General features: G+C 39.7%; 1 protein-coding gene across 2 annotated transcripts in view; it reads right to left on the bottom strand.

The window, feature by feature from the left end:
• Positions 1 to 2,079: 2,079 nt before the first annotated feature.
• Positions 2,080 to 12,089, bottom strand: part of LOC106873543 (retinoid-inducible serine carboxypeptidase) — a 40,872-nt gene continuing 30,862 nt past the window's right edge. For both annotated transcript variants that reach the window (XM_089354440.1, XM_089354441.1), the window contains exons 9-12: positions 7,935 to 7,997; positions 4,635 to 4,712; positions 2,629 to 2,783; positions 2,080 to 2,269 (exon numbers count right to left, since the gene is read on the bottom strand). In XM_089354440.1, coding sequence (XP_089210566.1) covers positions 2,213 to 2,269; positions 2,629 to 2,783; positions 4,635 to 4,712; positions 7,935 to 7,997 — 353 coding nt within the window. In that variant the 3' untranslated portion in view covers positions 2,080 to 2,212. The remainder of the gene's footprint in view (positions 2,270 to 2,628; positions 2,784 to 4,634; positions 4,713 to 7,934; positions 7,998 to 12,089) is intronic.

Here is a 12,089-nt window from a genome sequence, read left to right on the forward strand (position 1 = left end):
GTTGTTTAATTTGCAGAGGTTTTGTGGGTTTTTTTTTGGATTGTTTGTTGGATAAAAGTAGCACTTTTAGTAGGTTCTTCTAAATGGTTTGGTCAACTGGAAAACAGGGCAGAAGTGGACAGTAAAAAGTCTTGGTCTGACCAAATGGTTCCATGTCTTATAGAGATTGTTAGTTGATGGTTTTCACACTTGTCTGTTGTTTGTGATGGAAATATCTCTTCTGTTTGTGTGTGAGTATACACACACAAATTCTTGTTTCGGATTTGTTAATGATGAATTGGGAAAAGGGGAGGGATTTGCTGGACTGGCTACATATGGGGGGGGGGGGGGGGGGGGGCGAGTGTGGCTTTGTTTCGCAACCACATGGTATCAGATTTAGTCCAACTATGTGGTACCTTTGATCAAGTGTCATCTACTTATTGACCTTGTGAATGGATTTGGTAGACAGAAACTGAAAGAAGCTTCCCGTGTGTTTGTGTGTCTGTTTTTGTCCCCCCAAGACCACTTGACAACCAGTGTTGGTGTGTTTACATCCTCCATAACTTTGCAGTTTGGCAAGAAACCACTAGAATAAGAACCAGGGCTTTCAACAAAAATAAAAAATACTGGGGTTGAATCATTCAACTAAAAATTCAAGGCAGGGCCACAGCCAAATGATTGAAATAAGTAAAAGATAAAATTGTTCACTCTTTACATATTGTTGCATCATTTTATATTTTCACACTCTTACCTTTTCTTACTCTTTTGCTCTCTGTAATTATCTCTTTTAATGACTGCCAGACAAGGCAGAACCTTGGATTAATTACTATATTAAAGCCTCACAGAGGCAATGTGGCCAGTGTTGTGTAACTGGCACCAGTGCCAATGGCACATAAAAAGCACCTTTTGAGCGTTGGGCTTCACGGAGGCAATGACAAATGACCAAGATCTTTGTCAATATGCTGTGCTTGAGAAGACGCATCAAGCCAAGTGAAATCATAGCCATGGCAGATACTGGTGTCGCCCAACTGGCACCCATGCCAGTGGCACATAAAAGCCCCTGTTGGCATTAGGAAGGGGTATCCAGCCATAGAAGGCCATGCCAAATCAGAGTGGAGTCTGGTGCAGCCCCTCAGCTAGCCAGCATGGACAACAGACATTAAATGATAGGATTTCTAAACCTGTCACAATCTCTCTGCTCTCCCTTATTGACTCTCTCTTTTGTGTTCATATATAGTTTTTTTGTTTTCTTGGAATCTTGTAAATTATTTTTTCCACTTTGAAATTCAGAGACTACCGAGTTTTAGAGGAAATCATAATCGTCATCAATTCTCAAGTTTGTCACTACTGTGTCCACTGCTAACAGATTCTTTACGGGGCGCGCGCGCGCGGACACACACACACACACACACACACTTATATAAAAATCTTTTAAACCAACCAAACTGGGTCTGCCTCGACTGCAAATGCTTTGCTGTGTAAGGCTTTCACTTTTATTGAAATCCTCATAACGTTATGGCATTCCAGCATTTAAGGTACATCAGCCCATGGGTTGAACAAGTTTTATTTGGTGCCTCTTTCCAAGAGACAATTTATATTGATTACAATTTTGATTTTCTTCTCTTGGAACATTTGCCACTCGTTATCCTATTTACTGCCATTATCAATAGTTTGTGATTTAATTGGATGAAATTTCTTTCCTACATCAGCAAACATCTCTCTTATGAATTTGGTGGCCTGAAGTGCTAAATGAGAGAATTGACAGTATTTCACAACTCTTATGTTAAATATTTGGTTTATCTGTTCATTTATTTGGCACTTAAATTTGGGAAGAATTTGTTTTCATTTCGAAATAAGTCATTTTGTACCTGAAAATTTCTAAAGATCTATTTTGGGAGTGTATTATTGTCTCCAGACCGAGGAACTTAGTGCTATGGATTCTAATAGTTGAGGAAAGTTGTTTTGGGTTTTTTTGTAATTTAAGAATATTTCTAGTGTTTTTGAATCTATAATGATTTTAATGTCCTTGCTGGTGGTCTGTTTCGCAATTAAAAGAAACAAGAATTCTATTTTTGTTAATTAAAGCAAAGAAGAAAAAAAAATCTTTGAAGCATTTATTTGTGGCAATTATGTTTTCACTGGAGAACAAAGTCAGTTTCAGACGCTTCCGAAATACTCCGGTCCTGGAAGTGACTGTCTTGATGACTTGTTAGGGTTGGCATTTCTGTTAAGCTCAAGCTAAAATTAATTTGACCATTTGCAATGCACCAGTTGGATTATCTGATGGAATCTACAAGAGAAAAAATAGAAAACGGAATTGGTTTTTAATTGTGCAAGAGCTGCTGCTGCTAATTAAAATGGCTTTACTTTAATCAATGGACCCCACTAACTACCATATTATTTGGCTGAAACAAAACTAAATGTTGATGTCTATACTTTCGATGAATTACAAAATGGTCACCCATCTGGATTGTTCCCTGCCTTTCAAGTGTACTACTACTATTACTACTACACTGCATTCATTTGTATGAAAACAAAAGTAAATAAACCAATAGAAGTCTATTTTGCTGTATTTGTATTTTGTGTGTAATCAATTTATTGTGATGTTTAAACCCCAAAATACAATGAAAAACAAAAGTAAATATTTACCATGTGACCTGCATTTAATATCCAGTAGAATGAGAAATTTTTTAGGCTTCTTTTATATCCCATAACAGTTTGTGTGATTGGATCAACAAGAATTCTTCTTTTGGTGTTTTTAAAGGCCATGGAAATGTCCAGATCCGCCACCCATTTTTCAGTACCTGTTTGAAGAATTTCAATTAAATATTGTCTCTAGCTTTGGCACAACAACACAAATATTGGTTTAATATTAATGGATTTCACTCATTCATTTAACAGTTGCTAAATAACTGTTTTAGTTCAATTTAATGTGATATTGAGCTTTAATATAAAGTTTTCTATAGTAATGTTGCTGGGTAGACATGAAAACTGTTCACTCTGAAGGATATTGGTAATGTAATTGTAGTCCTCATCATTCCTGTTTCCAGGCTGAATGTGTTTTTACAGAAAATGGAAAATGACACCACTTATTTACAACTATTGTCAAGGTAAGGATAAAAACACACACACACTACATAAACTGAGTTTCTTTCAGTTTCCATCTATCAAATTCATTCAAAACTTTGGCTTCTATATAAAACACTTACCTAAGATGCCACATGGAGAAGGTTTTTTTTTTTTTTTTTTTCCCTCTCCATATGTAAATTGCACAAGTTTACCAAAACATTTTCTCCAGAAATAGTATATACTCACCTGGTGCTGTGGAGTAGTTCTGTTATTGAGTATCAGAGCTCAATGATATATATAAAACAAATTCCATCAAGATCAGACTAAAATCATTATTTAATGGCCTTTTTTTTTTGTACTGGCTTGGGTTGAGCAGTTTGAAAGGGTCTCGTGACTCACAGGGCTACATTGTGCTCCATAGATGCCCTTACAGTGTATTCTGGGTGCTCTTTTTGTGTCCCTAGGCGATCCTCTCAATTGGAGTGGGCAATGTTTAATTTCACACCAGAAATTAATAGAAATGATTGGAGTTTTTTTCCTAACTCTGCATCCTTCAATATGCTATCTTAACTTTGGTCTTCAAAATTCCTGGCAATATTTTAGCCAATTTACCTGCCCTCCTCCCTTTTCCAATCCCCTATCACTCCATTCTTAACCTTCCCCTACCCTGAGGCTTTATCATCATGCCTCTCTCTCCTGTCGGGATGGCTGTGTATCTTCCTGTCTCTCTACCAAATTTTAACCACTCGTCACCAAACAGGAGTGGCTGTGTGGTAAGTAGCTCGCTTACCAACCACATGGTTCCGGGTTCAGTCCCACTGCGTGGCACCTTGGGCAAGTGTCTTCTACTATAGCCTCGGGCCGACCAAAGCCTTGTGAGTGGATTTGGTAGACGGAAACTGAAAGAAGCCCGTCGTGTGTCTGTGTTTGTACCCCCCCCCCCCCCCAACATCGCTTGACAACCGATGCTGGTGTGTTTACGTCCCCGTAACTTAACGGTTCGGCAAAAGAGATCGATAGAATAAGTACTAGGCTTACAAAGAATAAGTCCTGGGATCGATTTGCTCGACTAAAGGCGGTGCTCCAGCATGGCCAGTCAAATGACTGAAACAAGTAAAAGAGTAAAAACAAAGTAACTTCCCCTCAATACGCCTCCCCCCCCCCCCCCAATCAAGGGGTCTCGTCTTGGTAACCTTGCAACTGCTGGTACCACAAAGAGCACCCAATGCACTCTGTGAAGTGGTTGGTATTACAAAGGGCATCCAACCACAGAAACCATTCCAAAGCAGACATTGGCATTCAGTACAATTATCTTGGCTCTGTCAAAGCATCCAAACAATGCCAGTATGGAAGAGTAAAGGTTACAGATAACTTTTCTTTGGTCAAAGTTAAAAGCAAATTTCAGTGTGGCATCCAATTTTTTTTTTTTTTTCTTTTTTAAATGGGTTTTTGTAAAGTGTAATGACAAAATATATTTTGAAATAAAGAATCAAAAACTCCTCCACCACCTCCTCCCGTACATGTGTGATCTGATTATGGTAAACATTACAATAAACAGGATGAATAATGAAACAAGTTCTACTCACCTAGAGTTGCTACAATAAGATCCAGTTGTCCACTGTAAACTACGACTTTTAGGTTGCTCGAACGGATCAGCTCATTAACTATGTCAAACAAATCCACAGTATAACATCAGTTTCAGATGAAAATGGTTGGGTTCAAAATTGATAGCCAACTGATTACAGGGCACCTAACACTTAGTATTAAATTATTGGAATTGGTTTCTGTTGTAAGTTAGTGATGGGAATGCATGCAGTGCCAATGATCTCAGCAGGGAACCTCCACACATTTGCAAGTCTCATACATATGTGAGACTGATGGCATTAAAGTTCCTGTGGAACCTTTAGCACTTGCAGGAAAGGAGGGAGACACGACATGGGTGATAGGAGGAGGAACAGAGGCAATCATAGTAGCAGTAGAAAATCCACGGCGCACTTGTGGGCCCCAGAGGCAGCTGGAGATTAGCTGTGACTTTATGGCAGATCAGTCTGGTGGTGGTTATCTACAATACATTTTCTGGGATGTCTGTCTGTGCAGTAACAATACTGTCTAATGTTTATCAATGAATGTTTGGGGTTGAAATATCTTCAGACCTTCCAGGGAAGAACTAGTTGATGGAATGTTGTCCTAGCTATGTTAAAAGACGTGGTTTCTTCCATTGGGTTGGTGCATGATATAAAACAATCATCAATTATGCACCAACCTAATAGAAACAAAAAGAAGAGTTCTAACACAATATCTCCACTTTTAAAAGACGGAGATAAAGATTACTTTTTGGTATTAATCCTGCTTCTGTCGCTATTTACTATTAAGTCCAGTGGCTATTTGCAATGCCAGTGGCTGAATAGACACCAAGATCCTGTGTCTGTCACTGCTATCTCTTGCTTCAGGTGTCTTCCATTGACAAGGCCAAGGAAAGCTGAAGTCACATCACCTGCTAGTTCCAGCAGTGGCAATGGCAGATGATTATCTCCTGCCATCTCTATGAACATGAGTGCTTATATGCACCAAAGGCCAAGATAAGAGATTCTCTGTCTCTCATGGTAACCAATCACAGTATTCTGTATCCTTACACAACATCCCCCTCCCCTTTAAATGATAAATATTACCTTTTGGTGTTCATACTGCTTCTATTGCTATTATTTTTTCTATGGAGTGGGGGGGGGACGTTAAAAATCCTGATAATAATAAATTAAACCCTGTAACATTAATCACTAATGTAACTTAGAATAAATGGCTGTTTGAAAATGAAGAGGCTTAGTCCAGCAGGCTACTCTCCTTACCCCCTCCCCTAAATTGCTGGCCTTGTGCCAAGATTTGAGATGTTTATTACAGCTGTTTTTACATAAGCACAAAATCACAAATTTGTAAGGCTGGTTCTAAGTCGAAACTAAATTCAGTGCATGCCAATGGTATGTACTGACCCCTCTCCATCCAATTGGGTTTGAATTTACTGCCGTTATCAAAATTAATCCAGCAGTTGGGCCCTCTTCACTGAGGATCCAGCTGGGTTGTTGGCTCATCACATGCCATATATGGTCACAGCAGATGAGGAGGTTATCTCGCAGAGATGGGGACAGACTGGGATTCTGCTTAACAAGTTGCCCCGGACAGAGAGTGCAGCAATGGCACCATGGCTTCACACCCGAATTAACTGGCATTTCAGTTAGTTGTGCTTAAAAATAAATATTTAATGTTTATCTCGTCTGTTTTTTTAGAATGTATCGGAAATAGAACTCTTGGTGCTTCTACCAATTTCAAGATCAAAACTAATACACTTCAGGGATTTATATCTGCCAACTTCAGGTTCTAAAGGAAATCCCAAGTAACTAAGCAGATTTTGATAAAGGTCCATATAAGATTATTATTGTTAAAATTTGTGTGCAATAATTTGGTTATATTTCTACAACACAAAATATTATTAATAATTTTTTTTAAAAATACAATTCTGCATCATCATCATTCAACATCCACTTTCCATGCTGGCATGGTTTCTATGGCTGGATGCCCTTCCTAATGCCAACCACTCCAACAGTGTAATGGGTGCCACTTACATGACACCAGTAACAACCACAACTATTTTTTCATTAATATGCAGTTCCTTATCTGTGAAAGAATGTGTCCAGAGAGCACTGGAAACCAGCAATTGCTGACAAAGTATGCTTGCGAAGACCTGTTGAGGATGACAGTACCGCCTGATTGGCACCCGTGCCAGTGGCACATAAAAAGTAACATTCAAGCATGGTCGTTGCCAGTGCCACCAGACTGGCACCTGTGCAGGCGGCACGTAAAAAGCATCATTTGAGCGTGGCTGATGGCACGTAAAAGCACCCACTACACTCTTGGAGTGGTTGGCGCTAGGAAGGGCATGAAACTGCCAGATTGGTGACTGGTGCAGCCTTCTGGCTTGTCAAACTGTCCAATCCATGGAAAGCGGACGTTAACGATGATGATAATGATTGAAAGATAAATTATCCATATATTGCAGAAAAAATTGTTACTGGCCAGCCATGAGACTCAAACTCACATCCCTGGGATGTGAGTTCAAGTCTTATGGCTGGCCAGTAACAAATTTTTCTGCAATATATGGATAATTTACCCTGTTTATGCTCTTGTGTTAGCATTATCATGCATTTGAGAAAATTATTTCTGTATCTTTATACATCTCAACACTTCTAAAGCAAACTTTGTTGACTTTCATCATATGTTGAAAATATGTTTTTTTAATCATCAAATGGCAATGAAGATCCATCCAAATAAAATAGAAATCAAAGGGGTCCATGGGTAAAAAAAAAAGGGGGGGTTAACCACAGTTCCACAACCTGAAATATATTTCAGTAAATTGAACAACTGTGGATACAAACTGATAAGGCTCGGTTCAGAAATATCATTAGATGAAATTTCACTGTAAACATTTTTGCTGTAGTTTGCCATAAAAAAAAACTGAAGAAAAAAAATAAAAAGATGAGTTTTCTTAAAATGGCAAATTCCTCAATTAACCTACCAATTAGAGAATAGTAGTTTCTTTAAAATGAGTTTTCTAGTTTACAGTCTGCTTTTGTGCCCCTTTTAGGGTGACAAATTTTCCCATTGTAAAAAATGTTTAAAGCAAATTTTCTGGACACAAGCGTTATATTCAGCATTGTTTAATGAGTATACAAATGGCTATTATATGTGCAAGGTTACAATTTTCTGTTGGTGTGTGGTCTGTGAAGATGTTTGCATATTGTGGATGAAATAATCAAGATGAGAATGGAAATATACCTGTCCAGTGCAAAGCAGACGTGAAATACATTCAAATGACAACATTTCCAAGAGTTTCTTACCAACTTTAGTTTCCGCTTTCATGAATTCACCCTCCTGTGCTACAAACACTTTCCTAGCTTGACCTGTAATTAAAAAAACAAAAATGGTCATAAATAATGTCTTTTTTTCTTTTTTCTCAACAATACTCTACAGACATCATCATCATCATCATAGGCCTACGTTCCCTGTTTGGCATCAATTGGATGGTTTAACCTTTAGCCATTCATTTTTCTCTGCCAAATGTAATGTTTATTTTTTTTTTTTCACATTGTTTCATATTAATCATGAATTACCTTGTAGCTTTGAGATGGTCTCTTTCTAGAATGATATTATAATGTAGGTGTGAGAGGCCAGATCTGGCTAGTTTGAGCATAAAACAGAATCTTTAGGCCAGATTAAACACTAAAAGATTAAAAAGATCCATGGAATGCATTGTGCTCTGATGTCAGTTTTTACATGGTTTTCATGGCTCAGTGCCCTTCCTAATTCCAACCACTTCACAGAGTGTATTGGCTGCTTTTATTCATGGCACCAACACTAGTGATGATTATATATAAGAAGGCGCCGAGCTGGCAGAAATATTAGCGCGCTGGGCGAAATGCTTAGCAGTATTTCATCTGCTGCTACGTTCTGAGTTCAAATCCTGCAGAGGTCGACTTTGCCTTTCATCCTTTCGGGGTTGATAAATTAAGCACCAGTTACGCACTGGGGTCAATGTAATCAACTTAATCCCTTTGTCCTTGTTTAGCCCCTTGTGGGCAATAAAAAAAAAAATATATATATATATACACACTCACACACACACACACAGGGTGAGTAAAAACTTGTGCCCAATTCCTGTTTTAGGGTTGATATGTGTGACTTCTCAATTGGGAGATACTTTTGACTCCTAATTGTTTTCTGTCTATCAGTTTATTGTTTGCAATTTATATTAGTGTGCAAGAAGTGTGCCATGTTCAAAGTATCTTCCTTCATGGTTAATGCACAATTGCAATCCAGCAGGTACAGAGTCACACACACACACACACACACACACACACACACACACACACACACACACACTTGCAGAGTTCACTTAATTTCCTCAAACTTTTCAGTAATTTTAACTTTCAATTCCTGGATAGTAAAAAGCTTTTCACAAAGGGTTCCCCAAAGAAAGAAATCTGCCAGTGTGAGGTCTGGGGGAGTGTGCAGGCCACTCAATCGGACCACTTTCCAGGAAAGTTTTATCAAGCCACTGACAAATTTTCAACCATAATGAGGTGGGGTGCTATCTTATATAACAGTGCCCTGGGCCAAAACAATGTTTGTAGTATATCCAGGTACTTCTCCCCAGTGACAGCTCCCTCAAAGTAAAAGAGGCTGGTTATTCCTAACAAAGATGTAGCTGCCCGAAATGTCACACCAGGTAAGTCCACTTCCCGATCACGCATCACTCTTGGATTCTCCTCAGCCTGGTAGGCACAATTATGTCTGTTAATTGTGCTATTGAGCTTGAAATGGACCTCGTCTGACCACCAGATGCTGCCCAGCATTGATGTGTCTCCGTCAAGTTTAGCCAAGATCTCTTGCAAAATTGAAGACAGCGGTCATCATCTCCATCATGAAGGGCATGAAATGTAAGGCTTCCATTTTTTTCTGCTGAAGGATATGCATAACGTTTGGCTCACTCCAATCTGTGCAGGTAAATGGTAAGTTGACTTTTGTGGAGCTCCTCACAGGTTCTGATGATATTCAGACATCGTTTCATTTGTAGCCATTTTTGGACAACCAGACCTTTTTTTTTTTGTTACAATGGCTACTGATCCTGTTGTTTCAAGTTTCTTGACAATTTAAAGGGTTTCTTCCTTGTGGTGAGTTAAAATCAACGATTGGTTTCCATTGCATTTGTTGTGAAGTTTCACAGCTGCATTGATTTATTGAAAGTGAATTCATGGGTCAGCTTGATGTAAATTTAACTTTCAAAACTGTCAATAAATAACCTGCAAAACGAGACTGAAAAACAATATCACCATCTTGTTTACCTGAATTTGCAGGGCAGCCAAGTGCACCTGTCCTCCTTTCCTGCAACTACTTGATAGCACTAGATTGACGACCGATCCTTCATTCCCCTGCTATATAAATTATCTTCCTGTTTATGTATAGTTCAATTCATTTCACTTTGTTGCACTTCATTTCTGCTTTCTAATTCGCTACTGCACCCATTAAAGCTTTCCTGTCTAGAATACATTTCTTCTCGTTGCAAGAGGTCAGGTTGAGGTTAAAGAGTATAAACAACAGGCTATATATATAATCCAGGTTTTAAAACTCAGTAATAACCTGCAAAAGACAGAAAGAAACCACTGACTTCCCAGAAAATGGGTGCCGCTTTTGATTCGACCTCAAAATGGTCCTTCCCAAGCCCTAAGTTCACAAAATCAGTTTCTTGGATTCTGTGTCAAATATAGACTGCCCCTGGACAAGATTCAAATCCATCACAAGATTACTCATTTTTGACAGCTGAGTGGGCAGGAGCAACATGAAACAAAAAACAATGCATTGCCCACTCCACAAATAGAAAAAAAACCACAATCTTATAGCACACCACCTGAACAACAATGACAAAAATAATAATCCTTTCTACTGGAAGAGCAAGGCCTCAAATTTGGGAGAAGGGATCAAGTCAATTACATCAACCTCAGTGCATAACTGGTACTTTTTTAATCAACCTCGAAAGGATGAAAGGCAAAGTCAACCACGGCGGAATTTGAGCTCAGAACGTAGCAACAGACAAAATACTGCTAAGCATTTCTCTTGGTGTGCTAACGATTCTGCCAGCTTACCGCCTTAATAATCATCATCATCATCATCATCGTTTAACGTCCGCTTTCCATGCTGGCATGGGTTGGACGATTTGACTGAGGACTGGTGAAACCGGATGGCAACACCAGGCTCCAGTCTGATTTGGCAGAGTTTCTACAGCTGGATGCCCTTCCTAACGCCAACCACTCAGAGAGTGTAGTGGGTGCTTTTACGTGTCACCTGCACGAAAACGGCCACGCTCGAAATGGTGTCTTTTATGTGCCACCCGCACAAGCCAGGCCAGGGGCACTGGCAACGATCTCGCTCGAAAATCCTACGGGAGCCAGTCAGGCGGTACTGGCAACGGCCACGCTCAAAATGGTGCATCTCATGTGCCACCCGCACAAGAACCAGTCCAGGGGCACTTGCAACGATCTTACTTGGCTTGCCGGGTCTTCTCACGCACAGCACATTTCCAAAGGTCTCGGTCAGTAGTCATCGCCTCCGTGAAGCCCAATGTACGAAGGTCTTGCCTCACCACCTCAGCCCAGGTCTTCCTGGGCCTACCTCTTCCACGGGTTCCCTCAACTGTTAGGGTGTGGCACTTTTTCACGCAGCTATCCTCCTCCATTCTCACCAGCGCAATCGTCTCTCTTGCATGCCACAACTGATGCTTCTAATGTTCAGCTTTTCTCTCAAGATACTTACACTCTGACGGGTATTCACATTGACATTACACATCCAACGGAGCATACTGGCTTCATTCCTTGCGAGCTTACGTATGTCCTCAGCAGTTACAGCCCATGTTTCACTGCCATGTAGCATGGTTGTTCGTACGCATGCGTCATACAGTCTGCCTTTTACTCTGAGTGAGAGTCCCTTTGTCGCCAGCAGGGGTAAGAGCTCTCTAAACTTTGCCCAGGCTATTCTTATTCTAGCAGCTACACTTTCAGCGCACCCACCCCCACTACTAACTTGGTCGCCCAGATAGCGGAAGCTATCGACTACCTCTAGTTTTTCACCCTGGAATGAGATAGAAGTTGTTTCCTGTTTGTTTGCAGTCTTTTAATAATAATAATAATAATAATAATAAAAAGTTGATAAATATGGAGACCTGAGAATTGAGATCGCTAAGATGTGGCAGCTACAAGGGTCGAATATAAAGGTTATCCCTATTGTCTTCGAAGCATTGGGTTCATTACCACCCAATCTGAAAAACATCTGAAAACCTTAGAAATACCCTACAATCGAGATGTATTGCAAAAGTTGGCATTACTTGGTACCGCACACATATTACTGTTTGTCTAAGGTCCTTGTTGTGACTTGACAAAACAGTACAAACCCCTGGTAGACACAATATCTTCAATCAACAACCTTACAATATTGTATACTGT

This window comes from Octopus bimaculoides, chromosome 6 (genome assembly GCF_046866305.1).
Source record: "Octopus bimaculoides isolate indiv1 chromosome 6, ASM4686630v1, whole genome shotgun sequence".
NCBI lineage: Eukaryota > Metazoa > Mollusca > Cephalopoda > Octopoda > Octopodidae > Octopus > Octopus bimaculoides.